Genomic DNA, 16,366 nt, shown 5'->3' on the forward strand with positions numbered 1-16,366 from the left:
TCCTGGGTATCATTGACAAGACCCATGACCTTCTCTGGCAGCCTGTCTGCACTGCTCAAAAAATTTATATCTGACTGCACAATTACCCCTAGGTCTTTTTCATTCTCTACCACCTTGAGTTAATGTACCACACAGTTAGTACGTTTATTTATAACTCCCTTATGAATGATGCTTAATTAACATTTCAATCAGATCTTACAGACGCCTAGATTTTCGACGCTGCAATTTTCAGAACTAAAGTCTTTCTTAGTAGGAATCCCTTTTGTTCTCCTCACTAATCTCGTTGCTCTTCTTTTTTTATATAGTGATTCTAATACTTTTGCTTCCCACTATAGTTAGCGCTTCTGTTTTCATGAACTGTAAGAACTAAGTTTATTGACGTCCGCCCTCAACCGTTCACATTCCTCTCTATCCGAACCTTATTACGCCTCTTGTAAACTACTTTCACGTGCATGTGTGCTGTTTCCAGTCGTATGGCAAAGAGCAGCACCAATCAAGAGCTTTGTTGCACGTGTCCATGTCGTGACCAATAGTACGTTTCAGTTTCTCAGCTGAAAGCGCCGAAGTGTCTGTACAGTATAGTATTCTTCATCTGGTTTTCTGTTTGAATCTGATTTGAAATTAAAAAACAGTGTATTTAACAAGTATTAGGAGAAACAAATGTCTGGTTACGATGCAGCAGTTCATCTGCTCGCTGGGGGGTATGTATAAAATTTAGATACTGTTATTGATTTTAGAGGATTAACGATATGTATATTTACAAATAGTGGAAGTTTGTTTTGTAGTTTGCACAGACTGGTTAGTTTTACCAGCCAGCCGCTATGAAAATTATATTTGTGTGTTTTTAGTAGTTATGTATTTTAATAATACGCGTGTGCACCTAAACACATCCAGGATTATTTTACTGAAAAGTAGATTTTTATTTTATTTATTTGTTCTTAGCACTATTCGTAATAGATGTAAATGACTTGCACAGTTTTAGATAAGAAAAAAGGTTTACAAGGCTGAAACATAATTGACATTATCACGTATATGAAAAGCTTCTGCATCCTTCGTTCTCCGCGATAGTTTTGTCATTTTTTTTTAGAGAGATTCGCTTTCAAACCCCGTCCGAGACTGCAGGAATTATTAAAGGATTTCTTCAGTCTGGACTGTAGTTAGCCGATAGTGGAGAGAATTATTCCGAATTTCAGCAGCACAATGCAAATCGAGTAGGACACACTGTACAGACATAAATACGCTTGCACAATATGGCCTAAGATGCTGATGCGCCGCAAAATCCCCCCAAACAACTCACGTCGTGTATCATCCATCAATGAACAGTATAAAATTTTTCCTTAAAATTTATATAAATTTGAAGAAGTTGGACAAATACTTAATTTTAAATTTTATTTTCATTGTCAGAAGTTAAAGGAGTATTGCAGGATTATCTTAACAGGAATGGAATTATACGGAAATCGCAGCATGGGTATGTTAAGGGGAGATCCCGTCTGACCAATCTAATTATCCACTGACACAGTAACAAAAGAACTGGACAAATAATAATTTTGACATAAATTTAGATTTCAGTAAAGCTTTTGACGCTATTCCTACGGAAGACTACTGTATAATTTGGAGCAGTGTGGCACTAGTGGCAAGTCCCTGCTATGGATAAAGGGATGTTGAGTGACAGAAGACAGAGAGTGGTTATAAATGGGAACTGCCCTTCTTAGACTAATATTATTAGTGGAGTCCCTCAGGGTTCAGTGCTGTGCTCCTTATTGCTTAGAGGTCATATCAGACTTGTCTAAGTTTGCAGATGATACATTAGTTGGCAGGATGGTTAAAAGCAGGAATTAAGGTATACTACTGAAGCAAGAACCAGAAAAAATAGACAGTTGGATTGAGAAATAGCAGTTGAGGTTTAACAATTATTTTAATATAGGTATTGCATAAGGGTAGCAGTAATCTTAGAATATTGTACCGATTAAGTGGTATTGCACTCAAGGTGGTGGGGAACAAAACAGATCTAGGGATAATTGTACAGTCTGACATGAAGTTCTCTGAGCAGTGTAAACAGGCTGCTATAACAGCTCATGGGGTTCTGTCAGATATATAGGAACTTTACATACCAGCAGGGAAAGGCCTCCATAGCCGAGTGGTCAGGAGCGGCAGTGCAGTAGCACACGCTCTTTGAGTAGACCAGGGTTCAAGCCCCTGACTGCTAAATACGGTTGTGCTACTGCACTGCCGCTCCTGACCACTCGGCTATGGAGGCCTTTCCCTGGACCAGCGTGGCAGATTATGGTCCATTTCCCTCAGCATTGAGTTGTTGAGGAGGCTTCCATACTGCAGTGGGTTGATAATGGCTGCAGTTAACTTTTTAGGGACAAGGAGGTGATAATCCAAATTTATAAGGCAATGGTTAGGCCACACCTTGAGTACTGCATACAGATCTGAAAGCGTCATTTTAGGTAAGATGTGGGTTGCTTGGAATAGATGCAGAGAAGAGCAATCAGGTTAGTCGAAAACACAAGGTTCTCTTACTGCAAAAGACCTTGGTTCTGCAAATTGTAGTGATTGGAAATTAAATATCTCTGAGCAGTTCTGATTGACATGTTTAAGGCTTTAAATGGATTGAGTAAACTTAGTGATGATGGTATTCTAACTCTTTCCTTGACAACACTCAAAAGGCAACAATTTGCTTTCAGCCAGAGAATGAGTGTTGGAACAAACTACCATTTAGTGTTGTGGAAGACGGCAGTTTGATTAAGTTGAGGAAGAGTTAGACATTACTTGAGGGGATGAAATGAGTAGAATTTTTTTGGCTGATGAGCTTGCTTCCTTGCATCATTTGTAAAGAAGTTTATTGTTAGTAGTACTGCTACTGATAATAATAAATGCTGATGTTTGGTTTCCTGGATTCATTTTGCTTTTAGCAATATTAATCTAGAAGCCAATGGGAATGCCCTTAGAAAAAAGTTCATATTTAGCATTAGCATTAATAGAGGCATATGATGCAAGAAAGCAAGCTTATGCAGCATAAGCTTGCTTTCACCTATCCATTCACTCCAAAAGTTTGTCCAGTTCTTAGTTAAGCTATCAACTTCCACAGCAACAACAACCGATGGAAGTTTTTTTTCTAGTATTCAACTACCTGCTGGCTAAAGGCAAATTTTCACATATATATTCTACAACTGTCTCTTCTTGATTTGAGTTTATGCCCCCTCAGGTTCGTAATCTGAGTAAGAGGAAGTCTTTCATCAGCATTGAGCCTGCTCATACCATTCAAGGCCTTGTTCACCTCAATCAGATCACCTCGCAGGTGCTAGTCTCCAGACGAGGTAATGGAGGTACAGTGTTCTCCCCAGAAAATTTTGCCAGGTGGGGAAGTGTAATACCTTGCAATATTATAAAATTTTCTGTTATTTATAAATGTGACTTAAGCGATCCAGTGGCACCTCCATATCCGGGTGGGCAGGAGCAGAAGTGCATAGCACACACTTCTTGATTAGACCGGGGTTTGAGCCAGTGACTACTAAATACGGAGGATGCAGAAAGGTTAGGGAATGTCCACCGCATATCCCCGGAGCAATATGGCCTTAGTTGCTAATGCTCCTAAAAACCAAATAACAAACAAACATGCGATCCAGAGCAAAAATTAATTGCATAATTTATCATTATATGCTCCTATAATATATACTATATTATGCATAAATATACTATTCATTGACCTCAATCGCATAATATATTTGAATTAATACTGATCGAGATCAGTACCATACAGTACCATGAGAAACGCTTAAATTTTAGCTGGGTGGTCAGTTACATTCACCCATTTAATTGATCCTGGGAAGAACACTGAGGTAATTGTTTTTTTAATTTGCTTCGTCACTCATATTTTCAAAATGATGGTAGAATATTTGAAATGGGGAAAGGTGTAATGAGAGTATAATAGTTTCATCACCGCTTGGCACTAATTTGGAGGAGGGTAAGTACCAGTCAGTCTTGGAGAAATTCTTAAGGGATATAGCTGATCTTACATGGAAGGAAGTTAGAATTCCCCTTGCACAAATTATTCTGAATTCTTTATCCTATATAACATGCAAATTGTTCTGCACACACTTTCATATACTGTGAAAACTGGCAGCATTGCCAGTAGTTATCAACATTATTCAAGCAGAGTTAAAAGAAAAATTCAGTTGTCAGTTTAAGTTCATTGAAGGGAATCTGATTGTACATCTTACTTTTGTGTTTGAATTCCCAGCAGAAGTGCCTTTCCTCTATATTTACTATTAGTAAAATAATGTAGTGGAGCAAACTGTGATCTTAGAATTTTTTTAAAATTTATTTATTTGTGTTTTTGGGAGCCTTCCATTTCTACAAAATTAGATAGGGGATTGTCCCACCATTACTTTTTGGCCGAAAATAATTAGGATGAGTTGAATGAATTTGAATAGATTAGCAGAATTTGAATGAAGAATGAATTTAATGGAGCAGTTGAATTTAAATGAAAAACTGAATTTGAATGAAATAGTCAACTTTTTTGGGTGATGATGCAAAAGCCTCAGTCTTCCTTGCACCTTATGGCTAATACTAATTTGGGTACTTTTGTGTTATCATCATGCCAGTAGTTACAACATCAACACTAGCTGTGCAGTTTTCATTGCCACTGTAAACAATAAAAGGTAAACATACATATGCATAAATATAAACAATATACACTGGTCAGGTTAGACTTATAACTTACACCGGCAGGAGGATAATATTCAAGTATCCCAATTTGACTAAATCAACTGAATGTGAATGGAACAGTCAGATTTGAAGGAAAAAGTGAATTTGAAGTAGTTGGATTTGAATGAAGTATAGGATGACAAGATACAAGTGTGAAGTATGTGACTAATTCATTTATTTAGAACAGAGCCCTTTTGTTTGTAAAGGTGGAAACACACTATTATCACTTCATCTGAGATCACATGTAAACATGTCAAACATCAAATGTGTGAGAGCTAGATTTACCATTTAGTTGCAAGTCTTAAGCAGATTAAAAGTTATTACGTTTATTGTATGATTCTGATAAGTACTGCATATATTGTATAATTTAGTAACGAGTGTTACATATAATGTAAAAGTGTACATAATATTATTTTCTGTTGCATAATAAAATATGTATCTACACTCCCTAGTCAGTGGCTGTAACTGGGTGTCTCCTTAGATAACATAATATTGTAGGCTGACTCATGTTTTCAGGAGCTCACATTTTTTTGTTCGAACAGAAATTTAGTAAGGTGTGATGGTGTGAGCAGAGGAGCACATTTCTGGAGGTTACTACCATAAAACAATAAAAAAAATGTGCAGTTTCCTGTTTATTAGGCATTTCTGTTAGTCCAGTCTGTTATAAACCGGTAGTAAACTCGATCTTATTGCATTTGCGATAATACCGATAAAAAAAAAAAGTGTCAGTGAACAGAAATATCAATTAATTGTACCACCACTTTGCTTATTGGAGGCTTAAAGTGGTGAAACCCATGTTTAGTCTCTAGAGCAAAGTTTCCGGCATCCCCCTCCCCCCACACTTCTCCCTCAATCCATGCACGGTACTAAGTACTATAGGTTTTGATACCTTTCGTGTTTGGGGATTTCATAAAAAAAAAAAAAAAAAAAAAATTGGTATGTATATATTACAGTATTAATTAAGCTACGTACATAAGTGTATATAGTCTCCAACCAATACAATTAAATGGGAAATATAGCTCTCAGACATTTGAAGTTTTACATATGAGCTCACACGCGGTGATAATAGTGTGTTTTGTTTCCATCTTAATCTCTGTAATCATGATACTGAATAAATTTTTCTGGATATAAAAATATTCTTTTTGTTAGTATATATTAACTTGTTAACAGGAGAGACTGCTTCTACAGGGATGGGATATACTTAAATAGAAAGGGTGCAAGAATTTTTGCTGATGCTATTGAGGCAGAGTTAATTGGGTCGGAAAACTGCTAGCTTGGGGGGATACACGGACTGATAGATTAACGGTAGCTGCTGGCAGAGGTAAAAGCAATTCTTGCACTACTTCTATTGAAATGCAATTGAGCAGCAGCAGCAGCCTGGAAAGCAAGGCAATGGGAATTTCCAGAATTGCTGGGAGTCATAGTGGAACAAGTAAGTACATGGGCTATGCTAAGGTAACTAAGAGTAGAAACAGGTGCATGTATACTTGCATGTACACCAGTGCTGGGAGTATAGTTAATAAATTCGATGAGCTTGAAGTGCTAGTCAAGACATCAAAGGCAGATATTGTTGGGATATCAGAGACATGGTGTCACACAGACATAAGTAGTGCAGAACTGGAATTTGGGGAGTACCATATGTACAGAAAGGATAGACAGGACAGGAAGCGAAGAGGGGTTATGCTGTTAGTTAAGAAACATATAAAATCTAAGGAAGTGCATTCAGTTGATGGACAATGCAATGTTGAGTCTGTTTGGTGTGACATAAGCACTGGGAAAGGAAAAATGAGAGTAGGTGTGTATTATAGGCCTAATGAATCAGAGGAGTATAATCAGCAATTGTGCAGAGAAATAGAGTGGGCCAGTAAATTAGTGTGTCTTATAATCGGGTATTTTAATTTCCCGGATATTGACTGGAATTTGTGGGTTAGCCAACCACACACACTAGAAAGACTTTTGTGGATTTATTGGATGGTTGTTTTCTACAGCAGCATGTTTGGGAGGCAACTAGAGGGAGTAATACTCTTGATCTGATTATCAATAATGATTCTTCATGCATCAAGAATCTGCAGATAAAGGAACCACTAGGTGGCAGTGATCACAGTGTGCTGAAATGGGATTTACTCAAAGAGGTAACTACCATCAAGGGTAAAGGGAAGGGTTTTTGCTTTGGTAAAGGCGACTACGGTGATCTGAGACAGTATTTAAATTCTATATGGTGGAACCAACTGATGATGTTACCAACAGCAAATTCAAAATGGGAAGCATTTAATGAATTAATCGTGGAAGCTACTAGGCTTTTCATACCAACAAAGAAATATTGTTCAAGATTTAAGCATAAATGGATGTCAGATGAACTAATTAGACATGTGACAGAGAAGAAAAATGCATGGGATATTTATAAATTAACATGTGACACAGAAGATACAAGCTGGTCTGTAACCAAGTTACAGCCGACCGGGCTAGCCGAGTGGGTAAAGTACCTGCCCGGCAACCCAAAGGTCGCGGGTTCGATTCCCGCCTCGGGGGCGCCTCCGTAGCCAGGTGGGAAGGAGCAGCAGTGCGTAGCACACGCTTCTTGATTAGACCGGGGTTCGAGCCCGTCACCAGCAAATACGGAGGATGCGGAAAGGTCAAGGAATGACCACCGCATTTCCCTGAGCAATATGGCCTTAGTTGCTAATGCTCCTAAAAAAAAAACCAAACCTGCCTCGGGCTTGGATCAAAGTACTGCAAAAAACCTTGGGAGGTGCAATATGGCCACAGAAGCCGATGCGCCAACAACTACCAAATCAAAAAAAAAAAAAAAAAAAGTAACCAAGTTACAAAGGAGGTTAGGCAGGCAAAGGCAGATTACGAGAAATCTTTGGCAAAGGATGCAAAGAAAAACAGCAAAAACTCTTTACTTATGTAAACTCTAGAAGGAATGGGATGAATCAGATTGGTCCACTAAATATTGATGGTTCAACTTTTGATGATCCTGCTCAGGTAGCTAACAAACTAAATGAATATTTTGCATCAACATTCACGCATGAGGAGTTATTCAGCGAGGGGAATGCCAGAGGTGTATTCAACTCTGGCAGTAGGCTAGATAATCTTGTAATAACTGAGAGTAAAGTGGAGGAGAAATTGTTGAAGATAAACACAAGAAAGGCACCTGGGGTAGATGGAATCTATCCAGTTATATTAAAGGAGGCAACAAAGGAAGTAAGCAAACCCTTAGCTATAATTATGAGAGCTTCCCTGGACTCAGGGGAGGTACCCATGGTCACATTTGCACTGGAGATGTGCAAATGTGACCCCAATCCACAAAGGAGGATCAAAGAGAGACACAGGTAATTACAGACCTGTTAGTTTAACTTCTGTTCCAGGGAAATTAATGGAGGCATTGGTTAAAGAAGTATTGCAGGATCATCTAGACAAGACTTCAGTTATAGCTCGTACAGAGCATGGGTTTGTTAAGCGGAAGTCTTGTTTGACTAATTTGATTGGATACTATGATATAGTCACAAAGGAACTGGATGCAAAGAATAACTTTGATATCATATATTTGGATCTTAGAAAAGCCTTTGATACTGTTGCACATGGAAGACTGCTGCACAAATTGGAGCAGTGTGGCATTGGAGGCAAATTGCTGCTATGTATAAAGGAATGGTTGACTGGGAGAAGACAGCGAGTGGTAATCAATGGACACTGCTCTTCGTGGACTAATGTTATTAGTGGAGTCCCTCAGGGTTCAGTGTGGGAACATTGCTGTTTTCTGTATTTATAAATGATATTGATGATGGTATATCAGGCTTAATGTCCAAGTTTGCAGATGATACGAAGGTTGGCAGGGTTGTTAATGACACTAATGACAGTACACTGCTGCAACAGGATCTAGAAAAGTTGATAGATGGACTAAGAGGTGGCAAATGAAGTTTAACATTGACAAATGTAAAGTACTACATATGGGAAGCAGTAATCCCAGAGTAACGTATCAACTCTGTGGTACTACACTGACAGTGGTAGAGAATGAACAGGACCCGGAGGGTAATTTTGTAAGCAGATATAAAGTTTTTTGAGCAGTGCAGATGGTCTGCAAGAGTAGCTCCTGGTGTCTTGTCAATGATATGCAGGAAGTTTTCTAGCAGGGTTCAGGAGGTGATTATCCCCTTGTATAAGGCAATGGTCAGACCACATCTTGAGTACCGTATACAGGTCTAGAGGCTTCATTTTAAGAAGGATGTAGAGCTGTTGGATGAGTATAGAGAAGGGTAACAAGATTAGTGAATGGAACAAAGGGGTGCTCTTATGAAGAAAGGCTTAAATTTTGCAAATTACAGTGTCTGGAGACTAGGCACCTGCGAGGTGATCTGATTGAGGTGTATAAAGCCTTGAATGGTTTGAGCATGCTCAGTGCTGATGAGATTCTTTCTCTTGCTCAGAATAATCGCCTGAGAGGGCATAAATTCAAATTGAGGAAAGACGGTTGTAGATTAGATGTGCGGAAGTTTGCCTTTAGCCAGCGGGTGGTTGATTGTTGGAACAAACTACCATCTGTCGTTGTAGAAGTTGATAGTTTAAATAGATTCAAGGCAGAACTTGACAAACATTTGTAGTGAGTGGATGGGTGAAATAAGGGTTTTTTTTTTTTTTTTTTTTTGGCTGGTGCTATATAAGCTTGCTTTCTTGCATTCATCTGCCTTTGCTAATGCTATATTTATCTTTATTTCAGAATTTTGTAAATAAATATGATTTTCATCTGAAAATTATATTTATTTATTTATTAAAATGCCTGTGTGAGAGACTGAAGCACTACTCTTAAATTTCTTGCACCTGAAGAATGCTTGTGCTTCATTTCTTTGGATGTCACATCTGATAAATGAGATAGCATCTGCATTTCATTTCAAGCAAAAAATGATCTTGTAAATTTTAAAAAAATACCATAAAAACATTCCTTATTATTATTATTTTCTTTGGTTTAATGCTTTTAAATTGAGGTTAGCAAATCATAATTAATACATCATTTTCAATTCAGTAAAAAAACTAAAAATAAATTTTTTCCAAAAAAAAGTAAAGACGTGTGCTTCACAGGTGCCATGCAAGCTTCTTTGTTAAATTGAGGGTGCCAGTGACGGAAAGCTAATCAAGTAAATTGATAAGAATCAGTGTATGGAATTTTTTTTGAATAAATGCATTAAGTTTTGTGACTTTACTAAACTATCTGAAACAGCCAAAGCTATAGTACTTAGACAAAACTCATTTCCAGTTTTGCTTGGTTTAATGTATTAAGTAAGGAGAAGTGAAAGAAACTAAAATATGCTAAACTAAAAACCATAGCTTTCATGTCTTCATCTTCATGCTGACAGTGAAAAAAAGAACTTGGAAGAAAGTATTTAATTGATCACAGAGGTTTCAGGAAAGGCCTTGAATAGATGTCATTATTTTATTTCATTCATCTTTATTCAATCCACTATTGCCATTCAGGAACTACCACCAATAAATAAAGTCTAGACTCACTGAAACATCTCTCTACCATCAGACTGCCTCCATCAACTTCACTGTTGAGATAGTACAATGCGAAATTTCTTAATTAAAGCTGATTATGTAATTCTGGTTAATATTATAAATTTGATTACCAGCATGACCTTTAAGATGCACAACTTGAGGCAATCTACTCTAATATCAATCATATTAGATTGGGTAATTGTACTGCCTTTTTTTAATTCTCTGTGGTGGGACCAACTGATGATTTTACCAACAGAAAATTCTAGATGGGAAGTATTCAAGGAATTAATCTTGGAAACTACTAGGCTTTTCATACCAACTAAGAAATACTATTCAAAGTTTAGGCCTAAATGGATATCAGATGAACTAATGGGGCTCGTGGTAGAGAAGAAAAATGCATGGGACACACAAATTATTAGGAGACACAGATGCCTACGGTAGACATAAGATAGTCTGTAATAAAGTCATAAAGGAGGTTAGGCAAGTGAAGGCAGATTACGAGAAATCTTTGGCAAAGGATGCAAAGACTTCTCTGCTTATATAAACTTTAGACGGTAGGGGATGAATCAGATTGGTCAACTTGATATTGATGTTTTGACTTTTAATGATCCTGCTCAGGTAACTGACAAACTGAATGGGTATTTTGCATCTACAGTCACGCATGAGGAATTCTGTAGGGAAGTGGGGGCCGGATGTTAATCAAGCTCTAACAGGGAGCTAAATGATTTTGTAATAACTGAGAGCAAAATGGAGGAGAAATTGTTGAAGTTAAACATAAGAAAGGCTCCTAAGGTTGATAAGATCTATCCAGCAAAGGAAGTAAGTAAACCCTTACCCATAATTATGAGAGTATCCTTGGATTCAGGGGAGGTCCTTATGGACTGGAAATGTGCGAATTTATCCCTAATTCACAAAGGGGGATCAAAGGGTGACACAGTAATTACAGACCCTGTTAGTTTAACATCTGTTCCAGGGAAAATAATGGAGTCACTGATTAAAGAAGCAATGCAGTATCATCTTGACAAGACTACATTTATAGTTCAGACACAGCATGGGTTTGTTAGGGGAAGGTCTTATCTGACCAATTTGATTGAATACTACGACGTGGTCACAAAGGAACTGGATGCAAAAAATAATTTTGATATCATATACTTAGATTTCAGGAAAGCTTTTGATACTGTTACACATGGAAGACTGCTGTACAAATTGGAGCAGTGTGACATTAAGGGCATGTTGCTGTTGTGGATAAAGGGATGGTTGAGTGGGAGAAGAGAGAGAGAGAGTAGTAATCAGTGGACACTGCTCTTTGTGGACTAATGTTATTAGTGAAGTCCCCTAGATTTGTTGTGTTGGGCCCATTGTTGTTTTTTATATTTATCAATGATATTGATGAAGGTATATCAGGCTTAATATTCCTAAGTTTGCAGATGATATTAAGGTTTACAGGGTTGTTAATGAAAGTATGCTACTACAACAAGATCTAGAAAAGTTGGGCAGATGGGTTGAGTGGTGGCAACTGAAGTTTAAGATTGACAAATGCAAAATACTGCGTATGGGTAGCCGTAATCCCAGATTAACATATCAACTGTGCAGTACTACACTCAGAGTAGTGGAAAAGAAAACAACTTGAGGGTAATTGTGAAATCAGATATGAAGTTTTCTCAGCTCTGCAGATAGTCTGCCAGAGCAGTTCATGGGGTCTTGTCAATGAATTTTGTACAGGAATTTTACTAGCAGGGATAAGGAGTTTGTTATCCATATAAGGCAAAGGTCAGGCCACACCTTGAGTACTGCATACAGGTTTGGAGGCCGCAATTTAAGAAAGATGTAGAGCTGCTGGAATGAGTACAAAGAAGGGCAGCAAGATTGGTGAGTGGAACAAAGGGGTGCTCTTACTGAGAAAGACTTCAGTTCAGCAAATTTCAGCATCTGGAGACTAGGCAGCTGTGAGGTGACCTGATCGAGGGATATACTGCTTTGAATGGTTCGAGCAAGCTCAATGCTGATGTGATTCTTCCTCTTGCTCAGATTATGCAACTGTGGGGGCCATAAATTCATATTGAGGAAAGGCAGTTCTAGAATAGAAGTGTGGAAATTTGACTTTAGCCAACAGGTGGTCGAGTGCTGGAACAAACTTCCTTTTAAGAATTTATTACAGTATACACAGAGCGTACAAATAAAGGAAGAAATATATGAGCTTTCGGCTATATGGTAGCCTTCATCAGAATTAAAAATACATGAATGGCAGTTGGAATGAAGATGTGCACTGCCAGGTGCGTGAGACGCGAGGTTTAATTGTTTGTTGACGTCTGTGGCTGTGACGCATGATGACGTGGCCAGCGCTTGTCCAATGATAGAACTACTGACTCTGTGATCGGGTTGACTTGGCAACCACTGTTCCTGTTCAAGGATTTATCCGAAGATTTTATATTTAACGATTCCAACCAGGTACGTTTTAGGTAATGGTGGGATCTGTCTACCACCACGACATCGCGGTGTGGGTCGATGTCGTGGTGGGTTGTCCAGACATGTTCGGCGATAGCTGAGTGTTCTATATCCGCTAAACGGATCGCTCTTTTGTGCTCCGAGAGACGTTTCTCGAGTCGACGTCCAGTCTCTCCAAAGTAGCAGCTAGTGCAGTCACGGCAAGAGATGCGGTAGACCAAACCGCTCTGCAGAAGGGTGGGGACAGGTGTTTTCACGTTGGAAATGAAAGAACGCAGTTTCTTGCCTGGGAGTTGGATGCACTTTATTCCGTGCGTTCTCAGGATTCTACCGATCTGTTGTGACAGGTTGGGGTAGTATGGGATGAATGCCCTCGTGGATGGCTCGTCACTGTTGGTGTTGTAGCTGGTCGTCACGATGTCACGTGTCTGTAGATCACACCTGTCGGACGTCAATGGGGTAGCCACACCTCGTAAGGTCTACTTTGACCCTAGTGACCTCTTTGCGTCTTTCATCAGCGGAGCTGGAGTGTGTCCAGGCGCGAGTAAGCAAGGTTCGGGCAGTGGAGAGGAGGTGGCCTCGCGCGTGTGCTGACCGGAAGTTGGTGAACTGGCCAGCACACATGGGCTTACGATAAACTGTAGTCCTCAGGTATGTGCCTTCACGTCGGACAAGTGTGTCTAAATATGGTAAGGAGTTGTTCGACTCCAGCTCAATCGTGAATTTTATGAAGGGCGATAGTGAGTTGAGGTATGATAGAAGTCGCTGACCTGAGTCTCTAGGGATGACCACGAACACATCGTCAACATAGCGACACCAAAAGGCGATGTGATCTGGTGCGTGTGCAAACGCACGTCCCTCTAACTCCTCCATCACGATGTTTGCTGTGACCGAGCTGACAGGGGAACCCATGGCCGTGCCATGTATCTGCTGGTAGACTGAGTCATTAAATATGATCGCACCCCCTGTTAAGCACAGTCTGAGGGTGGCGGAAATGTCATCGGGTGTGTAATACGTTATTTTATATATGATGTTGTCTTTTGTATTTTTATAACGAAAATAACGAAACAGGCCTACGCGCTCTGGATTCATTAAGAATTTATTACAGTATACACAGAGCGTACAAATAAAGGAAGAAAGAAATATATGAGCTTTCGGCTATATGGTAGCCTTCATCAGAATTAAAAATACATGAATGGCAGTTGGAATGAAGATGTGCACTGCCAGGTGCGTGAGACGCGAGGTTTAATTGTTTGTTGACGTCTGTGGCTGTGACGCATGATGACGTGGCCAGCGCTTGTCCAATGATAGAACTACTGACTCTGTGATCGGGTTGACTTGGCAACCACTGTTCCTGTTCAAGGATTTATCCGAAGATTTTATATTTAACGATTCCAACCAGGTACGTTTTAGGTAATGGTGGGATCTGTCTACCACCACGACATCGCGGTGTGGGTCGATGTCGTGGTGGGTTGTCCAGACATGTTCGGCGATAGCTGAGTGTTCTATATCCGCTAAACGGATCGCTCTCTTGTGCTCCGAGAGACGTTTCTCGAGTCGACGTCCAGTCTCTCCAAAGTAGCAGCTAGTGCAGTCACGGCAAGAGATGCGGTAGACCAAACCGCTCTGCAGAAGGGTGGGGACAGGTGTTTTCACGTTGGAAATGAAAGAACGCAGTTTCTTGCCTGGGAGTTGGATGCACTTTATTCCGTGCGTTCTCAGGATTCTACCGATCTGTTGTGACAGGTTGGGGTAGTATGGGATGAATGCCCTCGTGGATGGCTCGTCACTGTTGGTGTTGTAGCTGGTCGTCACGATGTCACGTGTCTGTAGATCACACCTGTCGAGGACGTCAATGGGGTAGCCACACCTCGTAAGGTCTACTTTGACCCTAGTGACCTCTTTGCGTCTTTCATCAGCGGAGCTGGAGTGTGTCCAGGCGCGAGTAAGCAAGGTTCGGGCAGTGGAGAGGAGGTGGCCTCGCGCGTGTGCTGACCGGAAGTTGGTGAACTGGCCAGCACACATGGGCTTACGATAAACTGTAGTCCTCAGGTATGTGCCTTCACGTCGGACAAGTGTGTCTAAATATGGTAAGGAGTTGTTCGACTCCAGCTCAATCGTGAATTTTATGAAGGACGATAGTGAGTTGAGGTATGATAGAAGTCGCTGACCTGAGTCTCTAGGGATGACCACGAACACATCGTCAACATAGCGACACCAAAAGGCGATGTGATCTGGTGCGTGTGCAAACGCACGTCCCTCTAACTCCTCCATCACGATGTTTGCTGTGACCGAGCTGACAGGGGAACCCATGGCTGTGCCATGTATCTGCTGGTAGACTGAGTCATTAAATATGATCGCACCCCCTGTTAAGCACAGTCTGAGGGCGGCGGAAATGTCATCGGGTGTGAGACCAGTTCTTTCGTTGAGGGTTCTATCATTGTCCAAGAGTTGTTTTGCACAAGAAATGGCAAGTTCCACAGGGATGGAGGTAAAGAGCGATATGACGTCGAACGATGCCATAACTTGATCCTGCGAGATGGATACAGTGCGAATCCTCTTTATGAATTCAACACTGTTGGAGACGGTGTGGGTGGTCTTGCCAACTAGAGGAGAAAGAAGTCTCGAGACAAATTTAGACAGCTCGTAAGTCGGTGATCCACAGCAGGATACAATTGGTCTCAGTGGTGTGTCTTCTTTGTGCACTTTCGGTAGGCCGTAAAACCATGGGATCTGACATCCGGAGGCACGGAGGTGATTACGGGTTGACTGTGTGATCTTCCCTTGTTTCAGCCAACTGTTGATGAGGATATTCACCTCTGATTCCCATCGTTCTAAAACTCTGTTGGGGTTGATGGTCAGGGGTTTGTATACGGTGGTATCTCGTAAAAGTAGTAGCGCTTTCGCCATGTAATCAGTGTGATCCATTACAACCGTACGGCGGCCTTTGTCTGCCGGTAGAATGACGATGGACGAATCCTGTTTCAATGCCTTGAGGGCAGAAAACTGTGTACGGTTGAGGTTAGAAGAGACGGGGCGAGCACGGTGTAGAACTGCTGCAGTCTTCAAGCGGATTGTGTTGGCTACATCTTCTGGGAGGCGTGATAAGCTGGCTTCCACACCTAAGGCGATGTCGGTGATCGGCGGGTGCTTAGGAAGAACGGCAAATGTCATGCCAAGAGTCAATAAGTTTATTTGGTCCGCAGATAACTGTTTGCTGCTTAGGTTCAATACGAAGTCCGTGGAATTAGTGAGAGGGGTATTACGTTGGCTGCGAAATTGACGGGATTCATTAATCAAATTACAAAACTTACGTTTCTGTCGGGCACAATAAAGATCTGATTCTCTGACGGCCTGGTGACATAAAGTGTTGACCACATCGGTGTAAACGGGATCGGGAATCAGAGTCTTAAGGTCGGCTAGTAGGGTTGCCTTGCTCGCTGAAGCACGTTGTATGTCATGATGGAGGCAGCCGATCCATATACGTAGGGTTTTGAGGCCGAAGTTCCGACAGGCACGTCTCATGCGCTCATTAGAAAACGGTTGTTTGTAGCGAAACCCTTTCGGTATAATCTCGTTAGCTTTGCACCTATGCGCAAACCTCAGGTGTTGTCTACTACGGGCTATAAAGATAAAATCTTTCTGTAGTCTCACGACCATGTCGTATGCTGGTTGGCCAAGAATAGTACGAACATAACGAAACAGGCCTACGCGCTCT

At 40.6% G+C, this 16,366-nt stretch overlaps 1 protein-coding gene across 1 annotated transcript in view; it reads left to right on the forward strand.

The window, feature by feature from the left end:
- Positions 1–572: 572 nt before the first annotated feature.
- The window catches only part of LOC150085329 (solute carrier family 25 member 36-A-like), a 179,367-nt gene continuing 163,573 nt past the window's right edge, over positions 573–16,366 (forward strand). The window contains exon 1 of the mRNA XM_090373153.1: positions 573–701. Within this exon, the coding sequence (XP_090229279.1) occupies positions 661–701 (41 nt within the window). The 5' untranslated portion in view covers positions 573–660. The remainder of the gene's footprint in view (positions 702–16,366) is intronic.

The sequence above is a fragment of the Mastigoproctus giganteus genome, chromosome 5 (genome assembly GCF_048544385.1).
Source record: "Mastigoproctus giganteus isolate SK-2022 chromosome 5, ASM4854438v1, whole genome shotgun sequence".
Lineage (NCBI taxonomy): Eukaryota > Metazoa > Arthropoda > Arachnida > Uropygi > Thelyphonidae > Mastigoproctus > Mastigoproctus giganteus.